This window comes from Micromesistius poutassou (genome assembly GCF_964030765.1).
Source record: "Micromesistius poutassou genome assembly, chromosome: 8".
Taxonomy (NCBI): Eukaryota; Metazoa; Chordata; class Actinopteri; order Gadiformes; family Gadidae; genus Micromesistius; species Micromesistius poutassou.
In genome coordinates this window covers 7,176,803-7,191,458 of record NC_140278.1, presented here as the reverse complement: position 1 = coordinate 7,191,458, position 14,656 = coordinate 7,176,803, and the positions used below count along the sequence as shown (strand labels likewise).

The window sequence follows — 14,656 nt, the reverse complement described above, 5'->3', positions numbered from 1 at the left end:
AATACCATCATTTACACAACTATTTCATTATGGAATGAACTACCAAAAAAACATACGTTCTAGCAAAAATAGCAAATACAACAAAAGTCTGCAAAAAAATCATGTGGTCCATAATGTATATACATTTTTAATGTTGTCATTTCTTTTTGTAGCCTTCATATCTTTTTAAACTTTTTTATTAGTCTATTTTTATTTGAGTTTGACATAAGGTCAAACAAGTGATTGTCTGTTGTCTATATTTGATGTTTGGGACCCAGGAAGACTAGCTCTCTCTCTGGTGTGTTGCTAATCGGGATCCTAATGAATCTAATCTCATCTAAATCATCCTTGTTAGGATTAGGACAAAAGTGATGATCAGAGCCCTGGAGAATAAAATATGGTAATGTGTGAAAATGGACAAATATTGTAGCATAAAAAAAACATGTGATTTACCATCAATAGGTATTTAATATACATTTCAAATTAAAAATGAAATCTTAATAAAACCTGCTCAGGTAACCCTATGGAAGATCTTAAAAGTCTCTTCCTTTCATGGTTTACCAGCATCAACTTTTAGGAAGCCCCATAAAAAGGAGGGGGAGACGGGGGGGGGGGGGGGGAGGAGGGGGAGACGGGGGGGGGGAGGAGGGGGAGGGAGACGGGGGGGAGGAGGAGACGAGGAGGGGGGAGGAGGGGGGAGTGGGAGACGAGAGAGAGAGAGAGAGAGAGAGAGAGAGAGAGAGAGAGAGAGAGAGAGAGAGAGAGAGAGAGAGAGAGAGAGAGAGAGAGAGAGAGAGAGAGAGAGAGAGAGAGAGAGAGAGAGAGAGAGAGAGAGAAAAAGAGACAGAGACAGAGAGAGAGAGAGACAGGGGCGTGGGAAGTAGGGGTGCGGCAGGTGCAGCAGCACCCCCTGGTGGCGGAGCTTCAGAATTATTTTTTTTTGTTATATCTTCTAAATATCTCTTTGGTTCGAGGGACATTTTGTATGTCACGTTTGGGGAACGGGGCGAAGAGAGGGATGACAATCTCAACTATCCTCACTGTTCATTGACCTATCAGATTTGCGTGGACGCGACAGTGATCAGCCTAAAGCCGCGCTCACGCCAAAAGAGACGGGGCGGCGCCGATCTGTACAAAGTCAACGTATAGACGCGCTCCGGGTGACAGGCACCTGGAACGCCTCCGTTAAGCCCACAGACCTTACGTGGACCGTAACCCCCCCCCCGCCCCCAACAACGTTTTGTGTGTGTGTGTGTGTGTGTGCCCGCCCCGCCACTCTTTTCTTTTTCTACAACCGACACAGAGACACTGAGTTACCCTCCCACCACGGCCCCAATACCCTAAACCCAGGGAGGAGGTCCTCCTGGGTGAAGGTGGACCTGAAGGTGTGGATGTGTGTCAGTGTGTCTGAGGACCCTCCTACACCTCGGGACACTCTGTAGAAGGACAGAGTGCCAGCAGGCCGGTCCAGATACACTCCTACTCTGGTAGAGCCAGCGGGGCAGAGACGTATGTCTGTCTGTCTACCGTTGTACCAGGCAGAGTAACCACCATCATAACAATAAAGACTCCAGGACTTGTTGTTCCCTCCAAGCCAGCTGTCACCATCCCGTCCTCTCCTTGTGATTCCTCTGTATGTCACTCCTATAACAACAACTCCTTTCCTCTCTACCTCCCAGTAACAGCGGCCAGTCAGAGCCTCTCTACACAACACCTGGAGCCGGGAGTCAAATCTCTCTGGGTGATCCGGATACGACTGGTCCTCTCTGACCACCGTCACCTTTCTGTTGTCCTCAGACAGAGAGAGTCGTCTGTGGGCTGTGTTTGGGTCCAGTGTGAGTTCACAGGCATCTGACGGGAGAACAAGACATGATATTATTCATAATTCCCGAGATATTCCAGGTTATTCGCCCAAAATCCCCCCATTCATTCTCATTGGAAAATTCAAAAAACGCTGATTCATGCTTCATCCTCTTCAACCACTTAAGACGTCACAACTTGGTCAAAATGACCATCATTACCGTTTACCATTGTTCAAACAATTAAACAAATCTACACATTTGTATCTTCAATAATATGTCAACAGAATTTCGATATCATTCATACTTTTTTCAGAATCACAGTTTTAGTTTCATTCCGGATTCGTTTTCAGTTGGTCTCGCTCTAGCCTTCTGACTCAGCTGTTGCTCGTTGAGCAATCAGTGGACTGTCGTACTGTCGTAAAACCCGTGTGTGTTCTCGATGCGTTCTCGATGAGGCCGTTCCACCGAGGACGCATCGGAGGTGACTCGTGTGGACTTGGGACCGTTAAATATCCCAGGATGCATTTCGCATTCCCATTTTTTAAAATATTAGTATGTAAGCTATAATAATAGGCTATATATAGGAACATTTTACATATATAACAAAAATGTAGGCCTATTCATTCAAAATATTGACATACTATTTTAAAATTGAAGAGGCTGGGATTTTATATATATTGTATACGTCGCTGATAGAGGAAACCCATCGCAACGGCAACGAAAATCCCGGTCGGATCCATCCGATCGTGTGTGTGTGTGTGTGTGTGTGTTTTTCTATTCTAATCTGTGTAATTTCTCGCTCATTCATTATTATTATTTTTCGTTATAATAGCCTAATCTCCAACTACATAGGCAGTTAGGCACGCTCATCTGTACCCTACATATAAAAAGTTGTGTGTATATTGTTGTGTGGGCTGTGATTGGTTTTGTCGCGCGACAAATCATAAGCTGTCGCTATGCAGTTATGTCAGGCGAATTTTGTCGCGCAACATCTTTTGCCCGCCAACGGTGCTTTATGCCAATTCATTCTCATCAACCATGGCCGAGATAACCACCATTGCATGTCTTTACCTGTTGTGGAAGAGGGCGAGACGTCGGAATGTCCGTCGTTTATGGGTTAGGGTTGTGTGTGTGTGTGTGTGGGGAGGCGCACACAGCTTTGTGCCTTGATATTATATATATTGTATATATTATATAGATATTTATATATTATATTATATTATATCATATTATATATAGAGCTCCAGGAGTCGCAAACGGCAACAATCACTTTCTCCTCCAAGCTGCGGTTCACTGTGGAGTGCAGGGAACGGTTGGCCCGGCTGGTTGAATGCTGATTGGCTGTTTTACGTTACTTCACCCACGTTACTTCACCCAGGGAGTGAACGCTGATTGGCTGTCTCACGCGAATACCGCGGCAAAGTTGAAATATTTCAACTTCAGCAAAATTTTTCGCGCTGCAAATCCTCGTGAACGTGCTCGCCTGTGACAGGGCAAAATGTCGCGCCGTCAATCAAATCTTGCCGCAGGTTTTTGCCGCGACAAATTTCGCCGATTCCCGTCTCTACGTTGACTTTGTATGGAATCGTGTCGCGCCGTTGCGTTTGGTGTGAACACACAGTTACCTCCTTGCGGACCCTCCTTGCGTCCACCACAAGGGCCTGACGTGCGCCTCCCAAAAAATGTCACCTTCCGTCGAGGCGACGCAGCAGCAAGGGCTGTGATTGGTCCGCTCACTAAAACCTGACGCAGAACCATAAAGGTTCACGACTGCGTTGAAGCGTCTGCGTGGTCGTTGCGTTGCGTGAACGTGGGACCATAATCAGCCCTAAACTGTTGGACCAGAGAACTGGTAGGTGTGTACTCACACACACACACACACACACGTATATCTTAGTGCTGTCAATTGATCGCACAATTTGCTGTGATTAATCACGATCAATTGCTTTTTTCTCTTAAAGGGACACTGTAGCATTTTAAGAAATGTATTAGCTCTTCCCAGGTTTAAAGAGCTAATGAAGGATTTTTCAAAAGGACTCTGAAGTTGCCTGCTTCCTTATCAACAGGTAAGTCAATGTGTCTAAAGTCTAAATTACAAGCCTTTCTCATTGCTTGGTTGTGTAATTCATTACATAGGCAGCATAACAGTAGAACATGTATAGTTAACAGCCTCATTGGTGGATAGCAGCATGGTTATTGGTAAATGAACTGCATTTATACAGCGCATTTCTTGTAACCAGTGGCCACCCAAAGCGCTTTACAATATTGCCTGACATTCACCCATTCATACACACATTCACACACCGACGGCGGCGTCAGCCACGCAAGGCGACAGCCAGCTGGTCAGGAGCAGTTAGGGTGAGGCGTCTCGCTCAGGGACACCTCGACACTCAGCGAGGAGGAGGAGCCGGGGATCCAACCAGCAACCTTGCAGTTACCAGCCAACCCGCTCTACCCCCTGAGCTAATGCCGCCCTGTTCATTGGCCGATCAGTTTTACCTCGACGCCATGGCAACCAGCCTGAGACGATAAACGTTACGTGGACCCCCCCCCCACCAACAACTTCGCCCGCGCACATCCCCGGACGAAAACAACTTCCCGCGCCTGGTGTGTGTGTGTGTGTGTGTCTGTCTGTCTGTCTGTCTGTCTGTCTGTCTGTCTGTCTGTGTTGTGGCAACCCCGCGCTGTCTGGAGTGGACGAAGCGCGCCAGCACCTCTCCATTGGGATCACCTGGGGGGGGGGGGGGGCAAGACGGCAGAGGGGTTTTAAGGGCCGGGCACGCGGGAGATGGGGAGGAAAGTCGAGTGGAAGACAGTCGGGGGTAAGGGACCGATATCCCTTTTTTTTTTTATACAAACGACACAGAGACGCTGAGTTACCCTTTCTCTCTACCCAAAACCCAGGGAGGAGGTCCTCCTGGGTGAAGGTGGACCTGAAGGTGTGGATGTGTGTCAGTGTGTCTGAGGACCCTCCTACACCTCGGGACACTCTGTAGAAGGACAGAGTGCCAGCAGGCCGGTCCAGATACACTCCTACTCTGGTAGAGCCAGCGGGGGGGAGACGTATGTCTGTCCCTCTACCGTTGTACCAGGCAGAGTAACCATCATCATGACAATAAAGACTCCAGGACTTGTTGTTATATCCATATATATGTGATTCCTCTGTATATCACTCCTATCTCAATCCATCCTTTCCTCTCTACCTCCCAGTAACAGCGGCCAGTCAGAGCCTCTCTACACAACACCTGGGACCAGGAGTCAAATCTCTCTGGGTGATCCGGATACGACTGGTCCTCTCCAACCACCGTCACCTTTCTGTTGTCCTCAGACAGAGAGAGGTATCTGTTGGCTGTGTTTGGGTTACATTGAATTACACCCCGGGCGAGACCCACTCCGTGCGAAGTTGTTGACGGGAACGGGGACGGGGGGGGTATTATCGATAATAGAAAATGCGCTGATCATTTTTTTTCTGGTGTACTCGTGCCGCCCCCCCTGTAATCCCTGTAACTGCCCGCTTCGCCCGTGCCTAAAACCGCCACTGCCAGGGGGGGGCGGGAGCACGTGCCCCGGATAAACAAAGGGCCCATTCATTTTTTAAATCAAAAATTGAGGGCCCCTGGCCCCTCTCCTGCCATCTTCAGCGTGAGGCCGAACTTTCTAGGAAAACAGACTTAATGGCTGGTTCAGACTACACGATTCTCAGATATTCCTCCACGATTTAACATGTCCCACTATGATTTAACATGTCACACTATGATTTAACATGTCCCACTATGATTTAACATGTCACACTATGATTTAACATGTCCCACTATGATTTAACATGTCACACTATGATTTAACATGTCCCACTATGATTTAACATGTCCCACTATGATTTAACATGTCACACTATGATTTAACATGTCCCACTATGATTTAACATGTCACACTATGATTTAACATGTCACACTATGATTTAACATGTCCCACTATGATTTAACATCTCCCACTATGATTGAACATCTCCCACTATGATTTAACATGTCACACTATACGACCACAGTGCCAGGAAATCGGTTCACGACACATGCAGCAACAACGCAGCAACAAAGTGTCAATAACAATGGATCCCAAGTTCCTATACTAGTCTAGGCATTATAATGGCGGTCAGGGTTAGGGTCAGGGTTAGGGTCAGGGTCAGGGTTAGGGTTAGGGTTAGGGTTAGGGTCAGGGTCAGGGTCAGGGTTAGGGTCAGGGTTAGGGCGTAGCGCAGTGAAGTCTAGAGAGATGTGCGGATGAGCTGCAATGTCATCCACACCTGCTGCTTAATATCAATAATCCACCCGCAGCAATGTTTTTTTCAACAACTGATACCCGCACCCGCCCGATCATCATTCATTTAGGGTGACCAGACGTCCCGGTTTTGCGGTAGGCCATGCTATCTATGAATGAGGGCAAATTGACAGAGAGGGTTATGGGTGTAGATCGTTCTAGATCTGCCTTTATCCTGGTAAAGGCTTCAGACGCTTAAGGCCTTACATGTCAGGGAGACCATGTATAGAACCGTCCTAGAGCCAGGAGCCATCGCTAAATATATAGTTTAAACTTGCTACAATTTCTCTCAAATTGCTAGAAAAGGTCAAAAAAATTGAAAGCTCCTTCCAAACCCAGCTGAGTTCTGTTTATATTATATAGTCTACAATATAACAAGCAGGCCTACACCAAGTATATGAAATGTCTCAAAGGAATACGTCTCTCAAAGTGATTATTGAATGCCATTTATATGGCGTGTGGCGGGTTTAAATATCTATCCCTGGAGTGTTGGCTCCTCTATTATATTATTTACGGTAGCCATTTACGTGGGAGCGCGCAGTGTGGATGGACTTTCCATCTCTAAAGTTAGTGTGTGTTGAGATGAATCAAACAAAACAGACACTTACATCTCTGTGGAGCTGGTTTCAGCCTCCACACTCCCCCGTGCTCCACACTGGGGAGACAAAGAGAGAGCAGCATGTTGTCTTTAAACAGGAAACATTATTCACATGTTAACAAAGAGAGAGCAGCATGTTGTCTTTAAACAGGGAAACATTATTCACATGTTAACAAAGAGAGAGCAGCATGTTGTCTTTAGACAGGAAACATTATTCACATGTTAACAAAGAGAGAGCAGCATGTTGTCTTTAAACAGGGAAACATTATTCACATGTTAACAAAGAGAGAGCAGCATGTTGTCTTTAAACAGGGAAACATTATTCACATGTTAACAAAGAGAGAGCAGCATGTTGTCTTTAGACAGGGAAACATTATTCACATGTTAACAAAGAGAGAGTGTGCAGATGGCTCCGCTGCATTCATGTTAGTATCACGTTAGTATTATTATTATTACTCGTGATTAAGCACATAATCAACCAAAACTCGCTGATGGCTCGGTGGTTCGTAACGTTGTTAACTGATTAAGGACAGACAGCTAACCTCGTCAGCTGACTGCGTGGGTCACACACTCCGCGCCAATACAATCGTTGGCTTTTTGGAGGGAAACCTACAACCGCTATCGACCACCTCAATGTTAAGGCCTAGCTGCATGCTAACCCCCAGCTCCACGCTTACGCCTAGCTCCATGCTAGGCCACGCCAAATATGAGTGTGTTGCACTCACTATCAATAAATATTTTATAAAAGTACTGAATCATAATTTACTGACTCATCATGCCTGGCTCCATGTTAACATCCAGCTCTATGCTAACCAATCATTGGCCAATCAAAAAACAAACACACTCAAACGTCTGTTTGAGACACATTATTTCACCAGACAGTTAGTGCCAAACACAGCAATAAGCCAAATGTTAATGTGTTGCACTAACTATCAACAAATATAATTCTATAAAAGTCGTCTGAATCCTAATCTGCCATCTCATCACTTTCTACACAACATGCGTTACAACTGCATTTTGAAAACACTTCATCTAGCAGCGGCTTGAACCCTTGTAGGAGACTTTGTCCCTGAGTGGTGAGCTGTCCTCTCCATACCTGAGAGTGTCCAGTCTCCAGCGTGGATCCTCCAGTCCAGCAGAGAGCAGCGCAGCTCCAGAGTCTCCTGGGTGATTGTAGCTCAGGTCCAGCTCTCTCAGATGGGAGGGGTTGGAGCTCAGAACTGAGGCCAGAGAAGCACAGCCTTCCTGTGTGACCAGGCAGTCAGACAACCTGCACACACATGCGCACACACACACACACACACACACACACCATTTATTCTATCTGGTTGAGAGCAGTTCGTACGAATGCACTTTATAAAGTGTATTCATTCCATATTGAGGACAAGTAAAAGCTTTATTGATACTTTATGGAGACAAAGCTGTGTCACCCTGTCTGAGAACAGGAAGAGGAAGTGGGGAGATGACATCATCACATACAGCAGAACTTCCTTCACTTGGATGTGAAACAGGATCTTAAACAAATGCTCCTTTCTCAATAGCTACAACTCAATTAGATATTGTTTGGTTAGAGTCAGGAGAAGTCCGCTGTGTTTGGTACGCTAAGACCGTTTCTTCACATGTTCTAACATTGTGTAGAACCAGGGAGTGTTTTGTCAGCAGGGAAAAGACCAACAGAAATGCATCAGGCAGGAGCAGCACTTACTGGTCTAGAATAACCAGTTTGAAGAAGAGGCTGATAACTGACCTGAGAGTTTCCAGTGTACAGTGTGGACTCCCCAGTCCAGTAGAGAGCAGCTTCACTCCTGAATCCTGCAGATCATTGGTACTCAGGTCCAGCTCTCTCAGACTAGAGGAGTTGGAGCTGAGAACTGAGGCCAGAGAAGCACAGCCTTCCTGTGTGATCAGGCAGCCAGACAACCTGCACACACACACACACACACACACACACACAGAATTTATTCTTTCTGGTTGAGAGCAGTTTGTACTAAAGTAACCACATTTATAAAGTGTAGGCCTATTCATCATTCCATTTGGAGGACAAGTTAAAGCTTTATAAAATATATTTTTTATAATAATATCGAAACAGAATTTCGATATCATTAATACTTTATTCAGAATCACAGTTTAAGTTTAATATGGCTTCGTTTTCAGTTGGTCTCATTGATTTACGTTGACTCTAGAGCGTGAGGACGTTCAGACAGTGTTGCCAGATTGGGCGGTTTTCCCGCAGATTAAAGAACGTTAATGTCACAATAAAAAATTTGACGCTGTTTAAATGGGTTTGCGTTAACGCCGTTAACAACGCGTTTCGCTGACAGCACTAATATTAATATTACTTTTTATTTCAGTACTATGAATAACATGTATTACAAAAGAATACATGTTATTCATAATACTGAAATAAAAAGTAGATCTACAGAGATGTTTTGTGGGTAATTATACATTTTATTCCAATATTATGTATATTGTGTTGTGAGGAGAATGAATAACCGAGTGAGCAGGAAAATACTTTTCGAGCATGAGAGCAAAGACGGCATTTGTCTGCGTGGGGGTGTCAGTTGCGTGCTGCTTCACTTTACGTGCGCACTTTTATGGATGTAAATCTGTTGAATGTCTTCTGATATTGAACCTTGTGGTGTAACTGTTTGTCCACTGAGTAAAACTGACCTGAGAGTTTCCAGTGTACAGTGTGGACTCCCCAGTCCAGCAGAGAGCAGCTTCACTCCTGAATCCTGCAGATCATTGGTACTCAGGTCCAGCTCTCTCAGACTAGAGGAGTTGGAGCTGAGAACTGAGGCCAGAGAAGCACAGCCTTTCTGTGTGATCAGGCAGCCAGACAACCTGCACACACACACACACACACACACACACACACACACACACACACACACACACACCATTTATTCTTTCTGGTTGAGAGCAGTTTGTACTAAAGTAACCACATTTATAAAGTGTATTCATCATTCCATTTGGAGGACAAGTTAAAGCTTTATTGATACTTTATGGAGGCAAAGCTGTGTCACCCTGTCTGAGAACAGGAAGAGGAAGTGGGGAGATTACATCATCAAAGACGGTAGAACTTCCTTCACATGCATGGATGTGAAACAGGATCTTAAACAAATGCTCCTTTCACAATAGCTACAACTCAGATTAGATATTGTTCGGTTAGAGTCAGGAGAACTCTGCTGTGTTTGGTACGCTAAGACTGTTTCTTCACAGGTTCTAACATTATGCAGATCCATGGAATGTTTTGTCAGCAGGGAAAAGATCAACAGAAATGCATCAGGCAGGAGCAGCACTTACTGGTCTAGAATAACCAGTTTGAAGAAGAGGCTGATAACTGACCTGAGAGTTTCCAGTGTACAGTGTGGACTCCCCAGTCCAGCAGAGAGCAGCTTCACTCCTGAAGCCTTCAGATCATTGGTACTCAGGTCCAGCTCTTTCAGACTAGAGGAGTTGGAGCTTAGAACTGAGGCCAGAAAAGCACAGCCTTCCTGTGTGATCAGGCAGCCAGACAACCTGCAAACACACACACACACACACACCATTTATTCTTTCTGGTTGAGAGCAGTTTGTACTAAAGTAACCACATTTATAAAGTGTAGGCCTATTCATCATTCCATTTGGAGGACAAGTTAAAGCTTTATAAAATATATTTTTTATAATAATATCGAAACAGAATTTTGATATCATTAATACTTTATTCAGAATCACAGTTTAAGTTTAATATGGCTTCGTTTTCAGTTGGTCTCATTGATTTACGTTGACTCTAGAGCGTGAGGACGTTCAGGCAGTGTTGCCAGATTGGGCGGTTTTTCCCGCAGATTAAAGAACGTTAATGTCACAATAAAAAATGTGACGCCGTTTAAATGGGTTTGCGTTAACGCCGTTAACAACGCGTTTCACTGACAGCACTAATATTAATATTACTTTTTATTTCAGTACTATGAATAACATGTATTACAAAAGAATACATGTTATTCATAATACTGAAATAAAAAGTAGATCTACAGAGATGTCTTGTGGATAATTATACATTTTATTCCAATATTATGTATATTGTGTTGTGAGGAGAATGAATAACCGAGTGAGCAGGGAAATACTTTTCGAGCACGAGAGCAAAGACGGCATTTGTCTGCGTGGGGGTGTCAGTTGTGTGCTGCTTCACTTTATGTGCACACTTTTATGGATGTAAATCTGTTGAATGTCTTCTGATATTGAACCTTGTGGTGTAACTGTTTGTCCACTGAGTAAAACTGACCTGAGAGTTTCCAGTGTACAGTGTGGACTCCCCAGTCCAGCAGAGAGCAGCTTCACTCCTGAATCCTTCAGATCATTGGTACTCAGGTCCAGCTCTCTCAGACTAGAGGAGTTGGAGCTGAGAACTGAGGCCAGAGAAGCACAGCCTTTCTGTGTGATCAGGCAGCCAGACAACCTGCACACACACACACACACACACACACACACACACACACACACACACACACACACACACACACAGCATTCATTTTTTCTGGTTGAGAGCAGTTCGAACTAAAGTAACCACATTTATAAAGTGTATTCATCATTCCATTTGGAGGACAAGTTAAAGCTTTATAAAATATATTTTCTATAATATCGAAACAGAATTTCAACATCATTAATACTTTATTCAGAATCACAGTTTAAGTTTAATATGGCTTCATTTTCAGTTGGTCTCATTGATTTACGTTGACTCTAGAGCGTGAGGACGTTCAGGCAGTGTTGCCAGATTGGGCGGTTTTTCCCGCAGATTAAAGAACGTTAATGTCACAATAAAAAATGTGACTCTGTTTAAATGGGTTTGCGTTGACGCCGTTCATAACGCGTTTCACTGACAGCACTAATATTAATATTACTTTTTATTTCAGTACTATGAATAACATGTATTACAAAAGAATACATGTTATTCATACTACTGAAATAAAAAGTAGATCTACAGAGATGTTTTGTGGATAATTATACGTTTTATTCCAATATTATGTATATTGTGTTGTGAGGAGAATGAATAACCGAGTGAGCAGGAAAATACTTTTCGAGCACGAGAGCAAAGACGGCATTTGTCCGCGTGGGGGTGTCAGTTGCGTGCTGCTTCACTTTACGTGCGCACTTTTATGGATCTAAATCTGTTGAATGTCTTCTGATATTGAACCTTGTGGTGTAACTGTTTGTCCACTGAGTAAAACTGACCTGAGAGTTTCCAGTGTACAGTGTGGACTCCCCAGTCCAGCAGAGAGCAGCTTCACTCCTGAATCCTGCAGATCATTGGTACTTAGGTCCAGCTCTCTCAGACTAGAGGAGTTGGAGCTGAGAACTGAGGCCAGAGCTTCACAGCATCTCTCTGACAGATTACAGCCATTCAGCCTTGGCCAAAAGTAAACAGAACATGTTAGGAACTGTGATTAAAATAACACATCTTTAACTTATTACATAATGAAGGAATGTTATTAGTTGAAAAAAGATTTCATCAATCATTAGATGTTTAAATGTTTATTATGTTTCAGGTGTAAAATGTTAAATATTTTTTATTTGTGTTTGAAAATGTTTTTGTAAATTACTTTTGTTAATACTACTTCTATATTATGTTATTTTTAATATGCTCTTATGTGTACTGTTATACATTATACCTATGTTTTGTATATTATTATAATTTTATATTCTTCTAGTATGTTTATTATGTTGTGAGTAGAATAGTAATACATGTTGTTATGAACCTACAGAGATCTTATGCATATTATTTTAACCTTATATTCCAGTTTTATGTATATTGTGTTGTGTGTATTGTTATACATGTTATAAGTGAACCTACAGAGATGTTTTGGAGGCTTTGACCACTGGCAGCAGCCTCAGAAGACCCTCCTCTGAAGCAGAGTATTTCTTCAGGTCAAACACGTCCAGCTCCTCTTCTGATGTCAGTAAGATGAAGACCAGAGCTGACCACTGAGCAGGGGAGAGAGATTCTCTGGAGAGACTTCCTGATGTGAGGTACTTTTGGATCTCCTCCAGTAGAGAACGGTCGTTCAGCTCATTCAAACAGTGGAGCAGGTTGATGCTTCTCTCTGGAGAGAGATCTCCATTTAACTTCTTCTTGATGTAGGACACTGTTTCCTCATGTGTGCATGAGGTGTCTTTCCCTTCCTGTCCACTTCCTGTCTTTCCCAGCAGACCTTGTAGAAGATTCTGATTGGTCTCCAGAGAGAGGCCCAGGAGGAAACGGAGGAACAAGTCCAGGTGTCCGTTCTTACTTTGTAAGGCCTTGTCCACAGCACTCTGGTAAAGTTTGAGCTTTTTTTTTTCTTTGTTTCTCACAAGAATAGACCAGAGCGATTGTCCTAAAAGCAGATTGACACCAGTCTCGATGAAGGACAGAAAGACATAAAGGGCAGCCAGAAACTCCTGGATGCTCAGATGGACAAAGGAGAACACCTTGTCCTGGTACAGCCCACACTCCTCTTTAAAGATCTGGGTGAACACTCCTGAGTACACTGAGGCTGCTCTGATATCGATGTCACACTCTGCCAGGTCGGCCTCGTAGAAGATCAGCTTGCCGTTCTCCAGCTGGTTAAAAGCCAGTTTTCCAAGAGAAACAATGATCTCCCTGCTCTCTGAACTCCAGTGTGGATCCGTTTCAGCTCTCCCATGGTACTTCATGTTCCTCTGTATGGACTGAAGCCTCAGAAAGTAGATGTACATCTGAGTCACGGTCTTGGGCTTCTCTTCTGTCTGGGATTTTTTGAAGATGTCCTCCAGAACTGTAGCAGTGATCCAACAGAAGACTGGGATGTGACACATGATGTGGAGGCTTCGTGATTTCTTCACGTGGGAGATGATTGTGCTGGCCAGCGTCTCCTCTTTGAATCTCTTTCTGAAGTACTCCTCCTTCTGTGGGTCGGTGAACCCTCTCACCTCTGTAACCATGTTAACACACTCAGCAGGGATCTGATTGGCTGCCGCAGGGCGTGTGGTTATCCAGATGCGAGCGGAGGGAAGCAGTTTGCCCCTGATGAGGTTTGTCAGCAGCACGTCCACTGAGGTCGGCTTTGTGACATCAGTCCAGGTCTGGTTGTTCTGGAAGTCCAGAGGAAGTCGACACTCATCCAGACCATCCAAGATGAAGACAACTTGGAACTGGTCAAATTTTAAGATTCTTGCTTCTTTGGTCTCAATAAAGAAGAGATGAAGAAGTTCCACCAAGCTAAACTCTTTCTCTTTCAGTGAATTCAGCTCTTTAAAAGTGAATATAAATGTGAAGTCTATGTCGTGGTTAGCTTTGCCTTCAGCCCAGTCCAGAGTGAACTTATGTGTCAAGATGGTTTTACCAATGCCGGCTACTCCAGTTGTCATTATTGTTCTGCTTGGTTGATCTTGTCCAGGTAAGGGTTTAAAGATGTCTTCACAATTGATTGGTGTTTCCTCCTTGGCCGGTCTCCTGGAAGCTGTTTCAATCAGTCTGACCTCATGTTCCTTGTTGACCTCTACACTGCCGCCCTCTGTGATGAAGAGCTCTGTGTAGATGTCATTCAGACCTGTTGACTGTCCTGCTTTAGGGATTCCCTCAACCACACACCTGAACTCCTTCATCAAACGAAACTTGATTTTATTTTGGCTAGATTCTAAATGAGAAAACAACAGGAGACTTCAGTTAGTAGATGGTGACATCATTGGAAACATATCAATATTTCCTATAAAATGATCAACTTCATGATATTTAGTGGCTTTATAACTTGTGGTTATCATTATCTTGCCTACATGAAGGAAATCAGTGTGTAAAAAAGCCCAGAGTCAACGAAGGACCACATTCCGAGGGACATCCACATGGCCCTCATTCCACCTCCTGACAGCCCTCTGAGATGAACCTGGTTTACTAGCAGAATTCAAGTGGATCCCTAAAACGATTAACCCCTCTATACCTGGCTCCACTCATCCTGACAGGAAAAGACGG

General features: G+C 44.1%; 1 protein-coding gene across 1 annotated transcript; it reads right to left on the bottom strand.

Moving 5' to 3' along the window:
- Positions 1-1,267: 1,267 nt before the first annotated feature.
- On the bottom strand, positions 1,268-14,058 carry LOC311351741 (NLR family CARD domain-containing protein 3-like; the record flags this gene model as incomplete). The annotated part of the gene is made up of 8 exons (XM_084471892.1): positions 1,268-1,849; positions 7,798-7,963; positions 8,441-8,614; positions 9,364-9,530; positions 10,050-10,215; positions 10,958-11,131; positions 11,905-12,078; positions 12,524-14,058. 8 exons carry the CDS (start codon positions 14,056-14,058, stop codon positions 1,268-1,270), a joined length of 3,138 nt encoding a protein of 1,045 aa, XP_084328018.1.
- Between the last annotated feature and the right edge of the window lie 598 nt (positions 14,059-14,656).